Source organism: Sebastes fasciatus, chromosome 7, assembly GCF_043250625.1.
Source record: "Sebastes fasciatus isolate fSebFas1 chromosome 7, fSebFas1.pri, whole genome shotgun sequence".
NCBI lineage: Eukaryota > Metazoa > Chordata > Actinopteri > Perciformes > Sebastidae > Sebastes > Sebastes fasciatus.
Window position 1 is genome coordinate 25242835 of NC_133801.1, and position 24807 is coordinate 25267641.

Sequence of the window (24807 nt, forward strand, 5' to 3'; positions counted from 1 at the left end):
ATAAGGTGTCACCATGTAACCAAATGTCACTGTAGAGATGCATGTAGCTCAGGTAATGGGCAGAAAGAGCATTTCCCTCAGGAAATGGGAACCATCGTTGATGAGGCAGCCCGTCATGTGCATCATGGCCCACAGCAGCAGAAGAAGCTTTTGAATATGTGAGAAGTTGGACTTCCTGGGACAGAGGGTGGTTGTCATTGCTCATATGGCGCTATATATAGGAGATGTGTGTTTGTTTGTGTATATGTTCACATGCTGAGGCCAGGGAGAGCTACTTCAGTCAGGACTGTTGTTTTATGAGGCAGAGCAGACACAGGGTGTCATTGTGATTTATGAGGCTCCTTGCTGGCTGTGGAGGGCACAAATGGACCAAAAATATACCCTGCCAAGTACATGCTGTCGGAATGTCATGGCACTTATTGTGTATGTTACATTTTATTGGATATGCTCAGAACATAACTCAAGATCTAAATAGACTATCATGCTTTTTGAGGATGACTGTAAAATCATTTCGGTGGTGGTGGTATTGCTCGTGTGCACTGTGCCATTTTGGGCAGACAAAAGTTGAAAATCATGAGAGAGACATGGGGAAATCTTTGTGTTGTCGGTAAAAAAACACCCGATTCGACTGTTATCAGGCCATTAAATAGGCGTTATAAGTCGCTAAGCACCATAGATGTGGGTCATTAGGGGCCTATTACGCCTACTATGCTGTGAAAGTAAACACGTTTTATCATATTGTAAAACTGAATGAAATGTCACGTTTTGAACGAACAAAGACGCTTCTTTAGGTTTAGGCAAAAAAACAACTACAACTTCTTTAGGGTTTAGGCAATAAAACTACAACTTATTTAGGTTTAGGCAATAAAAATACAACTTATTTAGGTGTAGGCAACAAAAATACAACTTATTTAGGTTTAGGCAACAAAACCACAACTTTTTTAGTTAAGTTTAGGGAAAACATTGTATTTTGGGTTAAAATAACTACAAAGACAACTACACATGGTTGGTCCCGACCTACATCCCATATGGAGTTTAACACTGTCTATACTACAGCACCTGACTTCTGCTTCTGCTCCTGTCATAATTACTACGGTCGCTAGAGGCCGCTGTCATGTTCTTTAATATCCTCTTTTGGTGATCTACCATGTGAAAACATGATAAAACCTACTAGTGGGTGTAGTAGGCCCATATTGACCCACATCTATGAGGCTTATAGCGACTGATAACACCTATTTAATAGCCTGACAACAGTCTAATCACCGACCGAAATTCTGACTGCTGCTACAACCCACATTTACAAACAATCAGAATATGACTTAAATTGATGCAAAAAGCACCATTGAGCCAGCATAATGCTAGTGCTATAAACTCTCTTTGCAAAATCAGCATTTCATGTTTCCATATTTTTCTTCTTTTTTTCCTTATTTTTCCACCCAGCTTCATTATCTCCTCTTTCTCCTCTTTCTGAGGTTTTTTGATCCATAGATTAGCCGGCACTATGGTCAAAGCTTTGTTTATTGAATTACTACATACTGAAAACATGAGCCCACAAGACATTATTAGACCCCTCTCACACAATGTGATATGCAGTGTAAGATTGTTGTTACCGCACAGTCTAAAGGCGCCTTTATATTGACACGTAGTCTGTGTTTTGTGTGTCTGGTTTGCTCCTGTTCAGTAATGCCTGGATGCAATGATATGGTCCCCATTTAAATGTGCATTATGAATCGGTTTCATACTGGAATTACATGCGTGCAGTTTATTTTTTTCTCGCCATAGATTGGCTAAAATTGCGAGCGCAGACAAAACACACAATGGAGCGCCAACCAGCCCCCTAAATGTAAAGATGTGTTGGATAGATTGCTGTATATAGAATTCAGCGCTGCGCTGATTATGCACAAAACGCTGATAATGTGTCTGAAATGTTCCCTTCAAATTTCCATAAATATTAATGTGTTGTGTTGTGATGGGATCAGGGATTGTGCCGCAGCTCTGGGAGACTTCCCAGGGCTCCAGCGCGAGGAGGAGTGGTGGGAGTTAAATGCGGGGTCAAACAGAGGGCACAACAGGGAAGCTGTCTGAACCCGACACCCAACCCCCCCCCCCACCGCCCTTCTCTCCGCCAGGCACTCCAGGAAACTGGGGTACCACAGAAACGGCAATGTGGAGGCTCATGGGTAGAATTAATGCACGGTTGCTGGTTGCTGTTTGCTTAGTGTAGCTAATTGAGCAGCAAGCGTATAAAGCACATGCGTAAAAATCAAGTTGTGCTGAAAGGCTTATTCTAATGTGTGTTTTGTCTTAATATGTAATAGCCTGAAATTCCCCAAGTGCAGAGGCATAGACTTAATGAGGCTATACAAAGTGCTTTTCTGATGCGTATCTGACGTATTTGACGCCAGAATCTCTGTTCTGTATTGGATTAGTTGAGAGGGAGTTGAGTGTGTTGTATTACCTTTTTGGCAAACACCGTGAAAAAAAATCAAAAAATGTACCGGGCTTTCCAAGTCATGAGTTGGCAGATGACTGCGAGTGTATAATGCCAGTCTCGGAGGGTCACGCTAAGGTAACTGATAGAGCACGTCCAGCTGGTCCAAAGCCAGACCAGCTTTATATCGTCTCTATCTGCGTGTCTGTTAGACCCCGCAGGCCTCCACTTGATGAAATGCAGGCTGATGGTGGTGGTGGTGGTGGTGGTGTAGAAGAAGGTGTGAGTTACAACTAAGTGAGAAATCATGACATGATATTCATACAACAAGCTCCTGTCATGCTGTGAACAGCATTGAGGTAAAACATTACCGCTCACTTGAGTTCAGCAGAATTTAATGATTGACTTGCAGAGATTGACCTGAATAAGGATGTTACCATGGCTACAAGTTACTTCTCACATACAAATATACTGTTTCTGCCTATTTTTGGTTTCGACACTTGTGCAGACAAATCTGAAAAAGGTGTTCACATGTTGAAAGTTTTGAAGCCACATGTTTTGGAAAAGTTGCTGTCTGGCTAACTATAATAACCAGCGTTGAAATTACTACTATTAGAGTTAACATTAGCATTACTACAGCTAGTATTAGCTAGCTATATATGTAAAAAAAAAAATAAAATAAAAACCCATTCCACTGTGTAGTATTTCCGTACTGTATGCTTGTTGTTCCTGGATGCTACTAGTGTAGGCCATAGACTGTATATAAAGATGGACGACACATTTCCACTTCCTCCCACTGTACATAAGTGAAGCCAAAATATCACGGAAACAGGAGCTGCCATCTTTAGATTTTGGAGCCAGAGTCTGCGCAGTAGTGATTGGGAAGTGGAGCCGCGGTATCGAGGTCACCCGTCCGAACCAATCGCGAGCCGAGCACGGCCACAGCTTGTCAGCAAGAGAGTCTCGCAGCTGTCAATCATGATGTCTCACCACCTTTTTAACACATTCAAAAATCAGAAGACAGTGTTTTCAACCAACTTATTATAATTAACTAGTTAGCTTCAGTTGATAAAGTCTGCAGGTTTAGAAATGATATGCCTGCCTTTGTCTACCACTATCTGAAATGAAGAAGTCATTGCTACAATCGTTACAAATTTGTATTGTTGTAATACATGTCGTGCAAGAACAGAAAGCGTAGGCAAAGCAATGGTCATTTTTTTTATTTTTAGTCCATGCTTAAACACAAAAAACGTTTGCTGAAGTGTTTTCTATTGATTAGCTGGCACAAGACAACATCTCCACCTCGCTGCTTTCCACTGGATTGTTATTTATTATTCACGATAAAGCGTGAGAACTGAGTGCGACGGCAAATCAGGATTCTCACACATATATCACATGACAAACAGCCTCAAATCACATGATGATCACACATCAATGTCTAGAGGACTGTGCCAGTTGAGCATGTGTGGATGACTAAAAGCGGAGAGAAAAGGATGCAATTAAAATGTTTTCCACATTAGTGTGGATATGGTCTGCGTGTGTGTGTAATAGGTTTACACTTTGCTCTTTGTGATGCATCATAAAGAAAGAGGGATAGACGGAGAGAGGTATAAAGAACAGTAAGTCTATGTGAGGGAGACTGGTCTAAACACCACTGGGAGTGAAGAATGCACCCCCTGCCGTCTTGACCTTTGGCCCCGCCGAATGTAGGCCTCAGGGGCAGCCCACGCCTGTGGAGAGACAATGCTGCAGATACCTATTGAGCCCTGGCTTTTTACTCCTTTACAATCCCCCCCCCCCCTGCTTTTTTTTTACGTTCTTGACTACATAAAAACTTCTCGCCATACAGGGTCCAAGTTTGGATTTAGAGCCTGTATTCAGGGGGTCGCTTTTGTGCCTCCACACAAGGCTGGAAGAGGGAAACACCCACACACCTCCCTCTCTCTCTCTCTCTCTCTCTCCCATTTTCTGCTGGGTTATTTCCCCTAAGCCCTCTGACATTCTGGCACCTGTTTTCCTCACAAAACCGTTAATTTATCACTGAATTATTAACTAAGAGCCCACAATGTGTCTGGCACTCTGTGACATGTCCTGACTTCGTGGGGAGGTGGGGTGCGGTCGCCGTGGCAACGGGGGGCCTCTTTATCGAGAGAGAAAAAAAAAAAAAAAAAAGCAATTTAGCCAGCGTCTCCCATCCCATCCGTCTGCGTTCTGGAGGATCCACCACCAAAAATGGCTCGGCCGGAGAATGTTATAGGATTAATAAAATACATGAGATAGCAGCAGCATTTTGCATTGAAGAGGCACGATGCGAGGGCCTTCTGTGTCCTTTCCTTTTCAATTTTCCGGGAAGTGCGTTTTGCCCATCACAATGGATGTGTAGTGCAGGATGAGCCTCTGTAATGAGCACAGCGGAGTGGGTCGGCGTGAGTGGCCTGTACTTTTTATATTTTAGGAGTATAGCTGACACTCAAGGGGAAAAAAGAAGGGGTAACATTTTTTAAAACCATGTGGTGCAGAAATGAGTGAAGCCCTGAAGATGAAAGCTTTTGTGGAGGTTTATGTAGTGCAAAATGACATGCACATGCAAAGCAAGATGAAGCATATTGAGAGAGAGAGGTCATCGGTGTTGCATAGTAGAAAGGGCAAGCGACCGTGCAGCTGTCACAGGGTTTGAGATGTGTATTTCACCACCGGGGGAGCCCCGGCGGTGAAGACTCTTGAGCGGGGTAAAGCGATAGTCCAGGTCAGAGCAGATGGAAGCGCGAAGTAACACACACTAGTCTGCGTAGTGTTGGCCTGAAGTACGGCTATAAGAGGCGGGAGGGGAGGGCTCCCTTTGTAGCCGTGAAGAGTAGCAACAGGGTTTTGAAGTGGATACAGGCAGTTTACTGAGAGACCTCGGGAGCAGATTGAGCAGAGGCGGGGTGCTGCACGGAGGAATGTAAAGGCAGAGCCGGCTGCAGGGGCCCAGCCAGAAGGGAGTTACAGCGGTGTAGTCGGGAGATGTAGGGAGCTAGTAATGAGTTAGCAGACAGGAGGCGGTTGTTTCTCATCTGTCTTCAGCCATAGACTAATGCAGAATGTTTTAGATTTTAACCTGAGAGCTTCCTGACACATGATGAATGAGCTGCTGCTGCTGCTGCTGCTGCACCAACATGTTAGTTTGAATCCATTTGCACTAGATTAAGTTATACATGTACAGGGGATGGCTTCATTTTGTTTTTAAGAAGCTTGTGTTGCTGTGTGTGCCTACCAAGAGTCCATTCCAGCCTGCTCTCCACTGCTAATCACCACTACAGTAAATCTTTACGGTCAGAGATCACACCGCCTGCAGGCACTCTCAATAAAAAAGTCCCAGTAAAAGACAAACGCTTTTGTTGAACATGTCTTGCTGGGGGGGTGATCCGTCCATCAGACTGACAACCTTCCATCTTCTAACAAATTGCTTCACACATTACCAACCAACGTCTATGGGGTGAAGCCATTGATCACCTGACTTATCAGATCATTGTACGACTTTAAACATTGGATTTTATTTTGAAAAACTGTCCTCCTTTTGAAGATTTTAATTAGAACATGATCCCCTCCGTGTCCCACATTACTTGTTTTTCTCAATCTGCGTCGTAAAACTGTGGCAATAAATTCCTCCTGACGTGAATAAAAAGATTATATGGGGAACATTTTGTACCCGATAATAAATGCCATTGAGAATTCCTGCGTAGGTTAAATTAAATTCCACAAATCCACTCTGTGCGGTTACGAATTGTGAATACTGAAGGCTGTTTATCTGGATGAAATGGAACGAATGACACAAACATTTGGTTTAAGCGCCCCCCTTTTTTTTCCCAAGATAAGAATTGGATTATCACCATTTGTCCCTCGTCTAATACTCAAAGATAAAGGACTGTGCTGCTATCAGCATCACAGCAGGATACCTCTCATGTCCTCCGTTGTAAAGGGCTGACTTTCCTTTGTAGTGGCGCTGTTGTAATGAAGAAGCGATGGGAGCGTCTGGCGGACGCCTCGGGCCTAACCGGCCCAGTGAAAGCAGATCTGTGAGGAGATATAGGGCTCGAACAATGATAAATTGGGCACGTTGAGTGATGAAATTTCTTCCACTCTAGTTCTCTCAACGGGGTGACACACACAGAGGCCGAATTTTACTGCAGGCTGAAAGGGGCTTTAAAACGGACTTGGTCAAAGCTGAAGCAGATGTGAACAAAACTTTTAGCGCTCAAATCTGTTGGGGGTTCTCAACATAAGCGAACCTCCTTTTTAAAGAGCCGAATGTTGCTATAAAGTGCAACAGTGCAAAGATGCATGAAAGCGATCGCCACGCATGATATTTAACGTGGATCTCTCTGGACGGGGTTTGTTTCCCTTCTTTTTTTTCAGTCCAGAACATACAGGTACAGGTACATTAATGCAGGCATTGATCCCATTTCATCTAAAAAGAATCAGCATTTTCTTTGATCAGTGGGGCGATAAGATTCTCAACCTTGGTGTGTCCATGCACACTGATCTACCGGCCCCACAGTGGGCTGATTTGTTCTTCTTCTGGATATGGATCCGCAGCCATGCGTGATCCAATTAGTATGATGAGCACTGGGCGTAGTGTGAGGCTAATGTCTGCATGTCCAAGAGACTTAATGGATTGTTAGTATGGATTTCCAGCTCTCCCTGGAGTCTTAACAGTCGGTGGGCTCTCTACAGGGGTTATTGGCATCCTTAAACCGGTGTGTAACTATATAGCCATGGCCTCCTGCTCGGCTATATAGTTACACACTCTGTTGATATTGATAATGAATAGAGGACCCGTTGAGAATGGGGGGATGGCAGCATGCAATCTTGATGCAGTGAATACAATCTGCGAGCAGTTTGTATGTGACATAGCTCTGCTGGACAGAATGTTTGACATTTCTCCAACAGAAACCTTTAAAAGAACAGTGTGTAACATTGCGGGGGATCTATTAGCAGAAATGGAATATAATATTCATAACCATGTTTTCATTAGTGTATAATCACCTGAAACTAAGAATCGTTGTGTTTTCGTTACCTTAGAATGAGCCCTTCATATCTATATAGGGAGCGGGTCTTTTTCAAGGAGTCCGCCATGCTGCTCCACCATGTTTGTACAGTAGCCCAGAAGGGACAAACCAAACAATGGAGAGCTTTCCGCATTTTTACGTTACCTGAAGGCTACCATAGTTCTCCGACACGCTTGTGAAACAGTAACATGAGCCGCAGAATGCAAAACCGCGGTACCGCCAGCAGCCATCTGACTTCCGTTGCTCCTATAGTAGTGTTATTATGGTAAGGATGGCCTCTGAGCGAGGTGAACGGTGTTGCCACGGTTTTACACTTGGTAACCTTTACCTTTTAAATCAGTAAAAAGACCAGCTTGGGCTGCACCTAACTATGTTCATAATTGATTATTCTTCAGAATATGTTGTCAATTAATCATTTTGTCTAGAATATATCAGAAAATAATGAAAATGACAGTTTCCCACAGTTCGAGGTGACGTCTTCAAATGTTTTGTTTTGTCCGACCAGCAATCAAAAACCCAAATATTTTCAGTTTACAATGACATCAAACAGAGAAAAGTAGCAAATCCTCACATTTGAAAAGCTGGGAAATGGTTGGAGTTTTTGATTGATGAATGGAAAAAAAAGTAATCCATTATTCAAAAAGTTGGCAATTAATTAGAAAGGAATAGTTTGACATTTTGAGAAATACTCTTATTCGCTTTCTTCCTGAGATTCAAATGAGAAGATTGATACCACTCTCACATCTGCACACGAAACATGAAGCTGCAGCCAGTTAGCTTAGCTTAGCATAAAGACTGGAAACGGAGGGAAAAGCTAGCTTGGCTCCGTCCAAAGGTAACAAAATCCGACTACCAGCATCGTACAAACAGCTAAGCTAGCCAGCTGCTGGTTTTAGTTTACAGATATATTACAGAATATATATATATATATATATATATCTCTATATATATATATATATATATATATATATATTACAGAATATATATATATATATATATATATATATATATATATATATATATATAAGCAAAAGTATTTCCCCAAACTATTCCTTTAATCTAATCCGCTCTACATACAGCAGCTCATAAGAAAACACTTTGATCATCCTGTTACAAACTAATAAAACCCGACAAGATCACAAAACATATCCATAACACAACTTCTATAAGCTGTTTCCCAACCCAGGGGTTGAGAAACAGTGTGATTTATGTGTGTTTTTTAGTATCATCATGTCACATTCTGTATTTATTGTCTCAGCTATAATAGACAGCCTGCGGCTCTCAACAATGAAACCGTGTTTTGGGGGAAATGGATCTCTGTGGTATGTGATCCTCATGTTTTCTATTCACGAGGAGGAGGACGACGCTGTTATTGTGGGAACTATTGTCTTCTGTGTTTTGGAGGAACATTTTTGGATTTACAAGTACAATAAAAACTCGACACTCGGCTGTGACAAGTGTGAGATTCCCCCTTTTCCTTCCACCCCCAACCCCATGCACGATGAATCTCTCAAGATGCTGAAATCCATTTGACGTTTGTTTGCGACAGACTCCGGGACATGTCGCTTTTGTAGTTACAAGGTCAGTCATCTCCCTTCCCTGAAATCATAACAGCTCTTCCTTTCTAAAGGCAGATCTAAACCCTCGGAGGATTTAGCATCCGGGGCTACTCTGATCTGCAGCCAAATCACCAGGCAGACATGATTCGAGGATGCAGTAAATTAGTGGCAAGACAAAGAGGAGGAATTGGTTCTGCCTCTGAGGTTGCTACACAAATCTCTCAGCTGCTCTCTTGATGCTGCAGCGTGAGAGCACTGAAACAACATTAAAAGCCTTAGATTCGGTGCACATCTTCCTCTACTCTTAAAATAAGATCCCTGCGCTTCAATTAACTTAATATGATCTTAGTAGGATGTAGTGTGGTTTCTATTTTTAGCCATGTTTTCAAAATCATATAACCTCAGTGTGCCTCTGGGCCTCGACATGGAATACATGTCTTGACATTTGAGTGCAGAACCAAACACCCCATCACTCTGCTTTTTTATTCTATTCTCTTGTGTCCCTCCCTCACACTCTCTCGGCTAAATCCGGCTCTCAATCTCACATCATCAGCCTCCAGATGACAGCAGCAGCAGCGGGCGGCCTGAGCGAAATGGCTGCATATGCAGCGTCGGGCACGTTCGCTTTCGGAGACGGTCACAGTTAATGCCCCTAAACCCCATCAATTTGTGAGCCCAGATTGAGTTTCCAGAGCAGCATGGAGAGTGTGGTAAAACTGTTGACTGTGGCAGACGCTGAAGTCTTCGCTTTTGAGGGACTTCCAGACCGACATTGTCGGGAGGCTCCGGGTCGTCTTGTCCGTGGGATGGACCCGTCTGACCTGCTGTCAGAAAAAGGGCCTGCGGTTGACCTCTATGTGGAAAGAGGACACAATATGAGTAAAACATACACCGTGCAAGCTTTCCTCTCTCTTATTCAGTGTTTTATGCTCGTCTCCTGCTCACTGTTTTCACAGAAAGAGCAACAACCTGTAACCGAACTCCGAGCTTACTTCACCGAGTCTCAAGGAAAAGCAGTGCTCACTTCATTTGGCACACAACCTGTTAGGATAACTCCAGACAGCGCAAATCATTTATACTATATGAGTTCTTAAGTGTTTGGCTAGGTACAGCAGGTAATAAATTGGATGGTTCAGTGTTAAACATGTTTTTTGGCAATATTGATGCAATAAACTGGTCAGAACCTGAAGTATATAAGTTAAATAAGAGGGAGACGCCATAGTCTTCTGGAGACAATGTGTCTCGCTTTCGTTCTCCTGCCTGAATTTTCTGAGCTGGTGTGGGATTTAATGTGAGGGATCCCCATCTTCTCTTTCTTCTTCTCCTTCTTCTTCTGCACTTGCTGAAGCAACAGCATTTACACTGTGCCGATTCCCGCTCTTTACAAGACATGGCTATTTTCTATTCACAGCGTAGGACTCTTCCCTCTGATATGTAAAGCGAGTCTCAGATATGTGAAATGCTTCATCTGCTCTTTGATGTTAAGGACCACGCCGATCGCTGAACTCTATAAATAGCGTCGGTTCATGCACAGATTTCTGGCTATAAAGGATCGTTTCTGACTTTATGAGGCCGTATTCATATCAACTCATTTATTATGATTAAATTTAAGGCCAGTGGGCGCTCATAAATGCGTGTGGAAGCTTGACTTGTCTACCCCAAAGAAGCTCCAATTATTCACAGCGCTCGACACTTGAGAAAGATTCCGAAATTTCTCCTTTACTGCAGAGCAAAAGTAGTTCAGCTGCTTTTACTCTTATTCATGACACAGCAGGGACAGCATGAGTTTGCTCCAGCTCAGCCTCTTTTTAAAGTGCTGCTTCTCACCCCTCTGCTAATTCACCTCAGGGCTGACTGCACTTCTACCTCCTGGTCTCCTGAGTCTCCTTTAAACAGCAGAGAGTGTTTGTGCTATAAAGTACATCTCAGTTGACATTTGTTTCGTTTATACTGCAGTATTTCAGATGAACAAACTGCACCGGAGACATTTTAGACTGGGTTAAACAGTTTTTCCAGCTCCGATATTGAAATAAATATGAACGTTTCCATTAACCTTTTCTGCTCTCATCTTTTTCTCTTCCCAGATGAAGCTGTGGAACAAGTACAAAGTGACCAGCATCCCATCTCTGGTGTTTGTGGACGCAGCTACGGGGAAGGTGGTGTGTCGAAATGGTCTACTGGTGGTCAGAGATGACCCTAAAGGTGAGATCGGCAGCCACACATACGGACTTGTGGTATATTATTAGAGGATTTATTTTTATCTGCTCTGACCTCAAGCTCTGACCTTAATCCTCTTTACTTAATGGTTAACCCCAAACCACCAACCCATCAACCCCCCCAAAAAAATCACAGTTTAATGAGGTAATAGGAAGAGGGTCAAAAGGACAAGAACAGCATAGATCAAGCTCGCACACACTTTGTCTGTCAAACCTGTGTAACCCTGAATTCTTGGTGGGCCGCATTCTTCAGTCTCTGTGGGGGTGATAGACAGGATACTGCTTCTCCTTGAATAATCTCTTTAATCAACACCAACAAGACGGGAAGACAGGAACACACTCAAATTGCCGACCTCGCTCTGGGTTCACGTCAGACTTTCTGCTTTACTGTTACACCTAGGGATGTAAGAAAATATTGAATATTGAATATTGAAAATATTGCAATATTTTTTGTGATACTGAATCAATTCTCAAAAACACTCTAAAACACTAAAGCAGGCACTCTTCCCGCAAAAAAAGTTAAAAAGCCTTTAATCAGACGGCTATTTCATTGTGAAATACTAAAAACATAGACAATGCTGGCACATATTAAGATGTGTTACAACCCACTCATATCGGCACAAACAGCCTTCTTCAACCTTCAGCCTTCTAAAACACTATTGATTTTTAATGAATAGTTTAAATGCAAAGATACTTTATTTAATTGGCAAAGAGATGTGCCCTCTCAGTGTATGTTCCCTATTAAAGTAGTGCTATGATGTTGGATGTTACAGGAGCTGTGATAAAGGCAAATAAAGATCCCACTGTTCTGATTGCATAACCAAAGTCAACTTGTTTTACTCAGATTTTATACATATGGTGGTGTGTTCTTTATACTATGACAGTTTTCCCTAAAATTAGATTTAAAGAATCGCGATATATCACCTTGCTACAGTATCGCAATATATTGCAATTAGGGCTGTCAATCAATTAAAATATCTGTATCAAAATGTACCTTAAAGGGAAATTTGTCAAGTACTTAATACTCTTATCAACATGGGAGTGGGCAAATATGCTTGCTTTATGCAAATGTATGTATATATTCATTATTGGAAATGAATTAACAACACAAAACAAAGACAAATATTGTCCAGAAACCCTCACAGGCACTGCATTTAGCATAAAAAATATGCTCAAATCATTACATGGCAAACTGCAGCCCAACAGGCAACAACAGCTGTCAGTGTGTCAGTGTGCTGACTAGACTATGACTTGCCCCAAACTGCATGTGATTATCATAAAGTGGGCATGTCTGTAAAGGGGAGACTCGTGGGTACCCATAGAACCCATTTTTATTCACACATCTTGAGGTCAGAGGTCAATGGACCCCTTTGAAAATGGCCATGCCAGTTTATCCTCCCCAAAGTTTAGCTTTGGAGTGTTATTTAACCTCGTTAAAAAAATGAATTGGCTTTAACTCATTATTATTGCGGATATTTTGACAGCCCTAATCGCATAATATTGCCTCTGTATCATGGTACGTATTGTATCGCCAGATTCTTGCCAATACACAGTCCTGCACCTGTCCCCTATAAAACTACAGCAGGTAGGAAAAATTCCCCCGAGGCAAGGGGGCATGAATGAGCAACTTAAATGTAATAGAAAATGTGCATTAATGTGCTTGCTTTTTTTACTTTTCTTTTAACCATCTACCATCTACCATTTCAACTCAACCTGTTTTTATTCACATTTTCAATGTGTTCATAAAAAAAGCAGAGGGAAAAACACTGAATGTTACAGTGCTGTGAGTGATATTAAAATAATAACAACTGGAGTAATGATAATAAAACTCTGCAACAGTGCAACATAATATTATTCCAATCTAATTTACCACAGTGTGTTGTAGTTACACTACATAAAATGAGTGAGATAAACTTCGGAAATGGAAATAAACCAAGATGTAAACAAGTACAGAAGTCACACCTGCATACACACACACACACACACACACACACTCATTCTCTGTAATGATGTTTACCTGCTCAGAGTTTCCTGTGGAGATACTGCAGACATCATTCAGCATTTGGCTAAAACATTTTTGCAATAACTTTTTTCCCCCCCCTCGTTTATGCCGATGCTGCAAACGTAATTATGGTGCCGCGTGAATATTATAGCGTGTCCGCGTCTCACTCCCTCATCTACCGAAACCCTATAATTTCTGCACTTTGAAGTGGAGACAGAGAATTAACAAGAACGAACTTGCATTCCTTTCCCTGAGCAGAGGACGTCCTCTGTGGCTGTGAAGATCTCAATATTTTAACACCCTGTTAGGTCAGCGTGAAAGAAGTGCCATTAGTCATGTGAGAAGGGAGAATAGCGGCTCTATGGCAGCGCAGCGGTGAAGCAGAATGGATTTCACATGAGGGTTGTGACAGATTCCGCCGCTTGGTTTTAATGAAAGCCAGTCGGGGCCTGCAGAATTATCCATGATTCATTAACTGTTCTTCCAAACTGTTCTGTGGCTGGAGAACAGATTAATCTCTGGACTGGAGTAGCAAATATGGACACAGGCACTTGATTATACCTCAATTTTCTAACAATGCTTACCACTTAACAGGCTCACATTTTAGTTTTATTCGACATTTTGATCTTCATGCTACTTGAGAGGCAGACTGAGAGCTGCTCCTGACGCGACAAATCGATTCAGCTTCGGTTTTGAAAGAGGAAAAGGCCAGTAAAAGTTTGCCATATATCGAGACTGGGAGGGGCGAGCCAATGATTCAGGGCCCTCTGCCTTTCACTCTCCATGAAAGGCCCGACTTGAGTGGCGGGCAGACTAGCCTGCAGCGCAAAGATGGAGTGCACTTTTACAATCAGGACAACAATAAAAGGCCGAGTCAGCGCGGCGCAGACGTGTCATTCCCGCCTAATGAAGCCCTAGACAACCACGTTCGCATAAAGAGCCCATTATGAAACCAGCCATACAAGGTTTTATTTATGATTGCCTCCTTTTTAATTCGGCTGCACCGAATGCATCTCTAGAGCTCGACGGTAACAATGAAGACACCTTGAAAAGGAAATGAAAAAGTGTGAAGGAGAGCGGGAGGGAAGTATTTCTGGTAACCTTCATTTGCTCGAGAGGCATGGCTTTCAGTCATCATTAAAACCATATTTTGAATCCAGTGTGTATTTCCAGTTGCAGGTGTGAGAAAGGAAGCCTGTAAGTAATGTAACCCTGTACGTGACGAGAACACATGACTCTTTGTTATCTATCAGCCATGTCACAGACACAGCTGCAATGATTAGTCGATTAATTGATCAGGCAATTGACAGAAAAATTATTTTGATAATCTATTAATTGTTTTGGGTCTTTTTTTTTAAGAAGAAAAAAAAAAGCCAGAATGATCTGGTTCCAACTTCTCAAACATGAATATTTTCCTGGTTTCCTTTGTCTTCTACGACTTTGAATTGAATATCTTTAGTCTTTTGGTCGTACAAAACAAGACATTTGAAGACGTCACCTTGGACTTTGGGAAAACGTTTAATCGAGAAAGTATTTGACCGGATAATCCAGGGGTGCCCAGACTTTTTCCCTTGGAGCGCCAAAACTGGATCTTGGTGGGCCACAGGCCAAAAGCATACACCTATTGTAATGTATTGCATTGTATTGTATTGTTAAGATGCAAAATGGTACTAGGATCACAAGTTCCCCTAATTGAATATTCTTTTAGCTTTTACATATTTAACCCATTAAAACCCACCTGCTGAATACATTTGGGCTCATTTCCAGTCATACCCAATTTATGCAATTCCAAGACTGTTTAGGGACCCCATTATGCAGAAATATTCAAACACCATTTTAGAATAGGCAAAAATAACACAATTATACTACATTACAAAAACTGCATGTTTTTGCCAAAAAGCTGGATGTGATTACTTTATAGTGGGCATGTCTGTAAATGGGAGACTTGTGGATACCCATAGAACCCATTTTCATTCACATATCTTAAGGTCAGAGGTCAAGGGAACCCTGTGAAAATCGCCATGCCAGTTTTTCCTCGCCAAAATTTTGCGTAACTTTGGAGCGTTATTTAGCCTCCTCCCTGACGAGCTAGTATGACATTATTACCAAGTTTTCTAGTTTCATATGATACCAGTATCTTCATTCTAGCTCTAAAAAAATCGTGCTAATGCCTGCGAAAGACAGTAAAGCTTGTCGGGATTGACGGCAATCCTTTCGGGTCTTTAAATTTAAAAGAAGAAAATCACTAGAAACATCTGGCGGCCCAAATTAAACCTTATGGCGGGCCAACTTTGGCCCACGGGCCCCACTTTGAGCAGCCCTGGATTTATCAATAATGAAATAATTGTTAGTTGCAGCCCTACTCTGGTTCTTCAACTTACCTTAAAAATGTTTTTGAACTACTCTATGGATGGCAGCGTTGGTCGGTTGGTCCACCACTTCGGTCCAGACTGAAATATTTTACTATTGGATAAATTGCAATGATATTTTATACAGACATTCATGTTCCCCTCAGGATAAATTGTAATAACTTTGCTGATCTCCTGATTTTTCATCTATAGCGCCATCATCAGGTCAAAATTTGAATTTGTCTGGTATTTTGGTTTATGACCAAATATCTGCAAAAGAAATGACATTCCCATCAGCCTCAACTAATTATTATTAGCACGCTAAACTAAGATGTTGAACATGGCAAGTATTATACCAGCTAAACATCAGCATGTTGTCATTCTGAGCATGCTGGTGTTAGCACTTAGCTCAAAGCACCGCTGCATCTCCAGAGAGCAGGTTGCATAGCACATCCTTATCTTTCTTTTTCTGATTCTTTTCTTTCCCATCCATCCCTTCCCGTTGCCCCCCTATACCCGTCATACCCTCTCCCAGGCCTGGAGTTCCCCTGGGGGCCGAAGCCATTTGCGGAGGTGGTGGCAGGGCCTCTGCTCCGGAACAACAGGCAGACAACAGACATCAGCTCTCTGGAGGGACACTACGTGGGCGTGTACTTCTCAGCACACTGGGTGAGTACAGGCAGCAGAGAAAAAGGGACAAAGAGGATCTTTTTTTTTACTTTTCTGGCCTCCTAACTCTGTCAGAACACCAAAAACATCGGTGAGAAAGGGCATCGCCAAGCAGAGCGGGGCAGGAAGAGACAGCAGTTAGTCAAGACAGATAAGAGAGAGCAGCAGCAGGGTGGAGGCGACTCCATTGTGTTTGTGTGTTTACACTAACAGCGGTTTGCTATCCCTGTCTGTCCTTTCACCATCACCTCTGGACCTTTTTTTAAAGCAAGGATTGGTCACCACGCCCCTCTGACATCATCACTATTGTCTCTTTCTCTGCTGGACCTGCTGATAGCCTGTGAAGGTCATGACTCAGAGATTCATGAAAGTGCATTATATCACCATCGGATGACTGTTGCCGATGAGATGCAGCGCAGGCTTCAGTCGGCACAGCAGCTGCCAGAGCCGCAGCCTCGGAGACGGGCTCTTCAGAACGGTGACGCCTGAAGGCTGGCTCAAACCCCAGACCCGTACAAAATTGAAAAGGACAAGTCACAAAAGCCATTACAGGGGTTTATTTGCGGTGTTGTTACACCACATTCCCCTTGGTTACGCGTGTAAATCTATCCGCTATTAAAGCAATTTCAAAAACTTGAAATGCCAGCACCTGGCCCTTGGCATCCGTTTACACACCAGTATTTTTTCCCCCTTAACATTCTAGGGACCTGAAATGGCCCGTGGCAGAGAAACATGACCTATATTTCACTGTGCGTTTTGCTTTTTTCTCCTGCAGTGTGAAGGAATGTTTCTTTTAACTCATTACGATACAACTTGAGCTAAAAGTTCAGTCACAAACATTAGCAAAGAAAAGCCCACATAAGACATTAACACCACATTGTGCAAACTATAATGTAGTATAACTACAATAGACAGTGTTTACTCCTATGAGCAACCTGAGGAAGGAGTCAGTTAATGAGCAGTGAATCGATCGAGGCTTCACACTCCCACAGTCCCTTTTGTGTCAGTACGATCAGTATTCATGACCGGATCAATGAAAGTGCTTGACATACTGTATCCACTATAACCTGCTTGAATGGTAATGAAATACTCTGCTCTGTCAATACATTGGAATAGATGATGTACTTAACTGCATGTCAGACAATATTAATGAGAACTTCTTTTATTTATTTGTTTCACATAAAAATATAACTATTATAAAATATATAATCTGTATATATACAGAGACATTCATATACAAACACACTTCCACCTACATATACTCACATGTATGTGGCTTCAAAATAAAAGCCTGTGCAGGAGAGGTAGGAAAGCTTATCCAAAGACCTCTCCTAAAGATTTAAGGCGAGATAAAAAAGAAAAGGATTACATGAATTATGAAATGATGCAAAGAATATATAATATAATAATGTCTAAGACATTACAACATATGCATTTGGATAAAACTTAATAACTTGCTAATAGGGCTGGGTAATATGACGGTATATATCATCAAAACGCTATATAAATGTCTATTGTGTATATTTTTCTATATCGTTTCTATTACAATATAGGCTAGGCCTATATTTATTTATTTTTTCTCTATAACAACTTATATGCAAATTTTGCACTCAAATTCTTAATATGAGAAAATACTCAGTACCTTCCATTTGTCAAGTATTTAATTCACACAGGAGTATACAAAATAGGCTTTACCATGTGGTTATTTCATAATAGGCTATTTACTTATTGAATTAAACATGCTATATCGTGATACATATCATTATCGAGATATGAAATTAACATTATCATGATAGAGGATTATGGCCATATTGCCCAGCCCTACTTGCTAACATACTGATGAATACCTTATTAAAAAAAATCCATATGTTTGACCAAATACTTCTATCGATAATCTGCCAATATTTTATAGATGACTACTGATGCTTCTATAAGATATTTTGCGCCAAATTAAAAAACATGGATATGATGACCAAATAAGTTATGGCTTTTATTGTTAATTTCACTAAGTTAGAGCAGTTTAAGTTCAGAAAATTGTATCTGTGATGCAGCCTTCCACACCAGTAAAATGTTATGAAATGTACTCTTATTTCTCTGAAACACAGTGCAGAGAAAGTTTCCCTGACGTCTCTCTTACCAGATGGCAAACTATGAGGAGGTGGTCCAAAAATGTTACTTCCCAAAACATGAATTGGATGAGTTCCTTACGCTGTCTGATGTAAATAGATCCTGATGTCATCGTAATGCCAGCCATACCATTCTGCCTGGATACACACAGAACCAACACTTTCTCAAGCTACAGTATTACAACTGGAAGCAGCAGCTGGATACAAAACAAGGGAGAATTACTAGTTTGTGGAAAGATGTTTGGAAATACCCAAAGTAAAGGAAGCTGCTGCAGCAACCTATCATATTAGTGATTATGTGTACTGTATATTATTCACTCATTCACTCCCTTTTACATTCTCTTTTTTACCCCTTTCTCTCTCCATTAGTGCCCGCCATGCCGCAGTTTGACCCGGGTCTTGGTGGAAACATATCGAATCGTAAAAGAGTCTGGTCAGAAGTTTGAGATCGTGTTTGTCAGCGCTGACAGGTAAGATTCACCGAGGCCAGAACACAGATCATATTTATTGGCGCACACGTATCACTCTGTCTGTCGAGGACGTCTTCTCTATTCAGCTGTTAATTGAGACCTCCAAATCACCATCTGTTTGGTGCTTACCCCTCCAGGTCGGAGGAGTCCTTTAAGCAGTACTTCAGCGAGATGCCGTGGTTGGCGGTGCCGTATTCAGACGAGGCTCGGCGGTCACGACTCAACAGACTATATGGAATACAAGGTATTTTACAGTCACCTCCTCCTCCTCCTCCTCCTTATAAATGCTGCTTCAGTTACGTCACACGCCGGGCACAGTGGCTGACAGCTCTGTGAACCGGGCAGGCAAACAGCAGCACAGATTGCCCCGCAGCCTGAGGAATGTGGGCCAGTTATCAGGTTTACAGTCTTGTTCGCTACGGAAGTGCAGCGCCTCTCTCTCTTGATTCCCTCCTCTGTGTGCGTGCAGAGCGCTGTGGATGAAGTTAGCAAAGAGCTGGCTCTCGGCCTCTCCTGCAAAGTACGTGAGGAATGCACGGAAGACGAGTCAACACTGCCCCCCCTCCCTCCCGCATTGCAAAACCATGCAGTTAATGCATGATGGCCCCCCACCCACCTCTGTTGACTTGAGTCCACATGCACAGACAGAAACACACTCACTCACGTAATCTTTTTTGCTCCCGGATGGTGTCTGTTTCTGATAAGGCTGTTAATAAGGCAAGGAGACTGTAATCAGAAGGATGGTGGGAGCCAATGGCGTGGAGAAAAGTGGTCACATCACAAGTGAAAGCAGACAGAGAGGCCGGTCAAAAAAAGCATCCACACAACAAAGAAAATCTCAGCAGGAGAGGAAGCAGTCTGCGTCATGAAGCGATGATTAACCTCCCACGCTCTTGCCCATTTCCTGCCTTCCTCTATTTGTCTTCCTCTCCCACCACCTTCACCTCCTCTCTCTCTCTCTCTCTCTCTCTCTCTCTCTCTCTCTCTCTCTCTCTCTCTCTCTCTCTCCTCCACCAGGTATTCCCACGCTGGTCCTGCTGGACGCAGAGGGTCACATGATCACGCGACAGGGCCGCGTGGAGGTGCTGAACGACCCGGAGTGCCGGCTCTTCCCCTGGCACCCTCGGCCCGTGCTGGAGCTCAGCGAGTCCAACGCCGTGCAGCTCCACGAGGGGCCCTGCCTCGTCCTGTTTGTGGGTGAGTATACTCCGCAGCTCCGCATGGGGCTCTGCCTGGAGCTCCATGTGTGCGTGAATGGAGTGGCATTTATGTGGAGCATATTGAATGTCAGACTCTGTGGAAAAAATTCTTGCAGTGTTGAAAGGTCCAAAGGTCTGTGGGAAATGGTTTAGTATTTATCTATCTATTTATATGCTAATACAGAAGGTGCAATGCAGGAGGTTTGTGAATAGCATAGAAAAATGACTCAGACATGAATGTAGGACAGTCAGTGGTTTTGTGAGGACTGAGAAGGACTAAATGCCAAAGTTGGACAGTGGTAACCCTCAAAATATGAGACCACCCCTGGTTTCACTTGCGGTCAAACTGGATGACAAAACAAGACAAAGACCATCTGTGAACTTTCTTTTATGTCCTCACTCATCTCTCCTTCCTCGCTTCCCATTTCACTCATCTGTGCATTTTTCCTCTCCCAGGTGGCTTCTTTTTTTTCATACTTTTAACATCTTTTCTGTGTCTCTCTTCCGGTTCGTTCAGACGCAGAGGAAGAAGGCGAATTGGAGCCGGCCAAGGAGCTGATTCAGCCAATAGCGGAGAAGCTTATGGCCAAGTACAAAGCCAAGGAGGAGGAGATGCCGCTGCTGTTCTTTGTGGCTGGAGAGGTGAGATAAGCAACTCGAGACAGAGTAAAAATGCAGTTTCATACAAACTTGCATAGCTGAAGGTGGGTCTATTCTTGTGTGACATACAGTAACTCGAGGGTTTGTTGGGCTGCACTTGGCAGTGTGCTTTAGTTATGACATATAATATACAGCCAGGAGTTTTGAAGCCAATGCTTATATTAATATTTAAGAGTTTAAGAAATCTAATACCGATTTATTTTCCAATATTATTTTTTTACATAAACAATCATTTCTGCTTTGGATCCTTTCATTTTGTTTTTTAAAGAATTCTTACCAAAAGATGTACTAAACAGTGACACTTAACAGTTTAAAAAATAGCAAGATATGTACTGTGCGGCAACATAGACTGTATATAAAGATGGACGACATGACAGCGCCCCAAAAGTGAAGCCAAAACTTCTCGATTGCCCCCTGGTGGCTGTCTGCAGTATAGGTCATAAATCACGCCCCTTCTATGTTAGCGAATGGGACATGGGCCAAACTAAGAAGATAAAGTACACGTCAAATTAATTTTTCCCAAAGACAGTTTCTGTAATTTTATGTAGTTCTTATCATGCTGATGTATGTTCAAGTATTAATTTTTCTGATAAGTTTGGTTTTAATTAGTTATATGATGCTATAAAAAAGGGGGTGGGACGTCGTGATTGACAGCTGCTCTGAGTGAAGTAGTGGCAGCGGAGGCTTGGGAATTGTACGAGAGAGGAGATGTAACTTTAGCTTTCCATAATCATCATAAGTCTGTGTAAAAGAACATGTCTATTTGATCATAAATGTAGTTTTAGAGATATTATGGTTAGTTGTTGTGTCTTTCTAGCCAAACAGCTACCGTATAGCAAGCTGCGGCCTTACTCTGCTTGTGATTGACTTGGGCGGGTGTGTGGGCGGGACCTCGATACCGCGGCTCCACCGCCTGATCACTACTGCCCCAGACTTTGGCTCCAAATGACGTCTCAAGATGGCGGTTTCCGTATCCCAGGATATTTTGGCTTCACTTTTGTACAGTGGGAGGAAGTGGAGATGCGTCGTCCATCTATATAGCTACAGTCTATGAGCGGGACACTTGACAGTTGAAAAATAAACAAACTATATAATGAAAACACTGTTTCCAACAAATAAGCAACAACAAAAAACCTCCAATGTATCTAATGCATTTCTGTATGTGTTACTTATCAGCTTACATGTAAGACACTGATACCAATATATATGTAATAAACTAATATCAGCCAATATTTGGCCCAGCCAGGGCTCTAATGACATGTTGTAAGTCCCTCCCTGGTTTGAATCTGCTCCCAACACCTTTGCCATTGTTGAAATGTCAGCATTAGAGGCCCCTCTTTGAGCCTCTTGAATCTGCGTGACACTCACTCCTATCCATGACCCACAATTCAACTGGGTGCCTTTATCACGATGGGTAGACCCAGAGCGTGCCAGCAGACTTTCACTACTCCCGTCCAAACAATCCTTCCATCTCCTACTTTATCTCCTCCCACGTCTCCCCCGTGTGGGACAGACCCTGAAGTTTTCATAACTCTTGTTATCTCGTGTTGTTGTGTCTCGACCTTTCCAGAGCTGGTGGAGTTAGCAGCAGTGGCAGACATAATTACCAGATTAGCTACCTCTGCCCTCCAGCTCCCCTTCCTCCCAGCTCTCTCTGCCCAGCAGTCTGGGAGGACAACGCCGGTTTCTCGTGTCACACACACCGAGGGCGGGCTCAGGTTTCGTGGCCGTGGGGCTCGCACATGTGCTAACTATCTGACCCTGCGTGTGTCTGTCCGAGGACACTCATCAGCCTTGAAATGTCACCGACATACTGTGCGTACACAGAACAAGAAAGGCCTACAGAAAGACAAGAGTTGACATGACAATGCTTAGTGTTCATTGTCTGCGTGCCAATATTTACTTGACCTAACACAAAGACACATTGTTGCACTGGAGCTTGAAGTGATTCAGTAGTCCAAGTTTGCTTTGATCCCCTTGTGGCACATAATGCTGAGGCAGATATTTTTACATCCACGCAGCGCAGGTATAATTTCCTGGATCTTGCTCAACCGGCTATGAAATCACCAGGTTTCACCGCCAGATCGGATTCGCGGTCGGATATCACTTCCCGTTTCGAGGCGCTCAGAGAGCTCTGGGCTCAGACTCCCGCACCTTGGCCCGGGTTAGCCCTGGTAGTCGCACGCTGCTTGCCAGGCCAGCTGCTGGGTTTTCTGTGTCCATGAGACAGCAGTATGTTGGCAGTCTCCCGCGGGGGGAGGCCAGGCTGAGCAGAGTGACACAGGATCTTCTTACCCTACTGAAAAAAACATACGCCACAGAGTAGTAGTACACTGATTTTATGAACGCAGAATGAATGATCTTTTGTTCTTTCATTTCTGGCTGTGTGCTGGCTCTTGCATGCAAAATGAACTCCAGTGGTATTAGCTAGTCATAATAAGAATTGAACAGATTTTTGTGGCAAGCAGCAGTGATTTTTCTCTTCAACTTTCCCATGCTTGATTTGTTTTTGTGTAAAGCTCAATAAATATTCTATTATGCTATGCAAGTGGCGTGTCTTTAAGAAAGGCAATGCAGTTGGTCTGTCCGCCAGTTTAGTCCAAACTGAAATGTCTCAATAACTATTAGATGGATGACATGAGATTTTGTGGAGACACTCATGGGCTGTATCCGAAACCGCACACTGTACAAGCAGTATGTACTGATTTGGCCAAAATGTAGCATAAAGTATGTACTGTATACTGTATACTGCATACTGAGTTCGTCACTAGTATGTAGTAGGCGGTTTCAAATACAGCCATGGTCCCCAGAGGATGATGCACCCTGTGTTTGGTGATCCCCTGACTTTTCCTCTGGCAATCAGACTTCTTTTTGCAACCAGAGGAGTTTGCCCCCTGCTGGCTATTAGAAAGAATGCAAGGTTAAAGCACTTCCTCATTGGCTTCACTTTTCAGACCCAGAAGTTGCCCACTGAGATGAATCCTGATGGATACCCCGAGTTTTTCTCCAGCACCACCATGAAGTTCACATTTTGAGCTGAAACAAATAGTCGATTGACCAAATTAATTAATTAATCAGCAACTATTTTGATAATCCATTAATTTCAAGCAAAAATGTGGTAGTTCCAGGCTCTGAAATGTGAAAATGTGCAGCTGTTCTTTGGCTTACATAACTGTTATTTGAATATTTTAGGGTTTTGGACTATTGTGATGTCCATTTTTCATTGTTTCTTAATGTTTTATAGACCAAAACGATCAGTTAATTAAGTAAAAAAATCTGTAAATTACTCCATAATGAACATAATTGTCAATTGTAGCTCTATTTACATTAAATGTGTTATTAAATGAATTCAGTTGGAATGTGTTACAGACATTCATGCTCCCACTCAGGATGAGTTGTAATAACTTGGTGACCCGGTAACGTGTTATCTAGCGCCATCATCAGGTCAAAATTGTTCAACACTTTTTATGACCTGCAAATCTAAATGATGACTCTAGTGCTAATTAGCAAATGTTAGCATGCTAACACGCTAAACTGAGACGGTGAACAAGGTAAACATTACACCTGCTAAACATCAGCAGCCTCACAGAGTCGCTAGCATGGCATGTAGATATTTAGTATTGTTAAATTATGAACACATTGAATGTTTCTTTGCTCAAAAGGAGAAAAAAAACAGTTGCATTTACTGTAAGATGGCCTTATAACTAAAGCGCAATTATAAATCCGATATAGTGCAGCTCTTTTTTTATGTAGGGTCACATAAAGAATTAGTGCTTTCCTCACTTTATTTTTATCTTAGGCTGAAGGTTTTGTATTTCATTAGCTCAAGAGATGTTCTTCAGTTGTTTATCCCACATTAGTGCACATCAGGCAAAGATGTTTCCACTTTCAGCATCATAAACCGATGAGCAATTGCTGTTGAGAATATCCCAAATTTCACAATCGTGACTCTTTTTTTCCCCTGGAGACATCAAAGCTGGCCAGTGAGATGTACGCGGCCCCCCCCGGCTCAGAGGCCAGTGGGGAGGTTCGTTCATCATTATCAGCTCAGGCCTTATCAGCCGGCCATCGTCTGT

At 42.5% G+C, this 24807-nt stretch overlaps 1 protein-coding gene across 1 annotated transcript in view; it reads left to right on the top strand.

The window, feature by feature from the left end:
* The window catches only part of nxn (nucleoredoxin), a 67031-nt gene that overhangs the window by 37745 nt on the left and 4479 nt on the right, over positions 1-24807 (top strand). Inside the window, exons 2-7 of the mRNA XM_074639915.1 lie at positions 11126-11243; positions 16143-16276; positions 18772-18872; positions 19010-19116; positions 19890-20069; positions 20589-20713. Coding sequence (XP_074496016.1) covers positions 11126-11243; positions 16143-16276; positions 18772-18872; positions 19010-19116; positions 19890-20069; positions 20589-20713 — 765 coding nt within the window. The remainder of the gene's footprint in view (positions 1-11125; positions 11244-16142; positions 16277-18771; positions 18873-19009; positions 19117-19889; positions 20070-20588; positions 20714-24807) is intronic.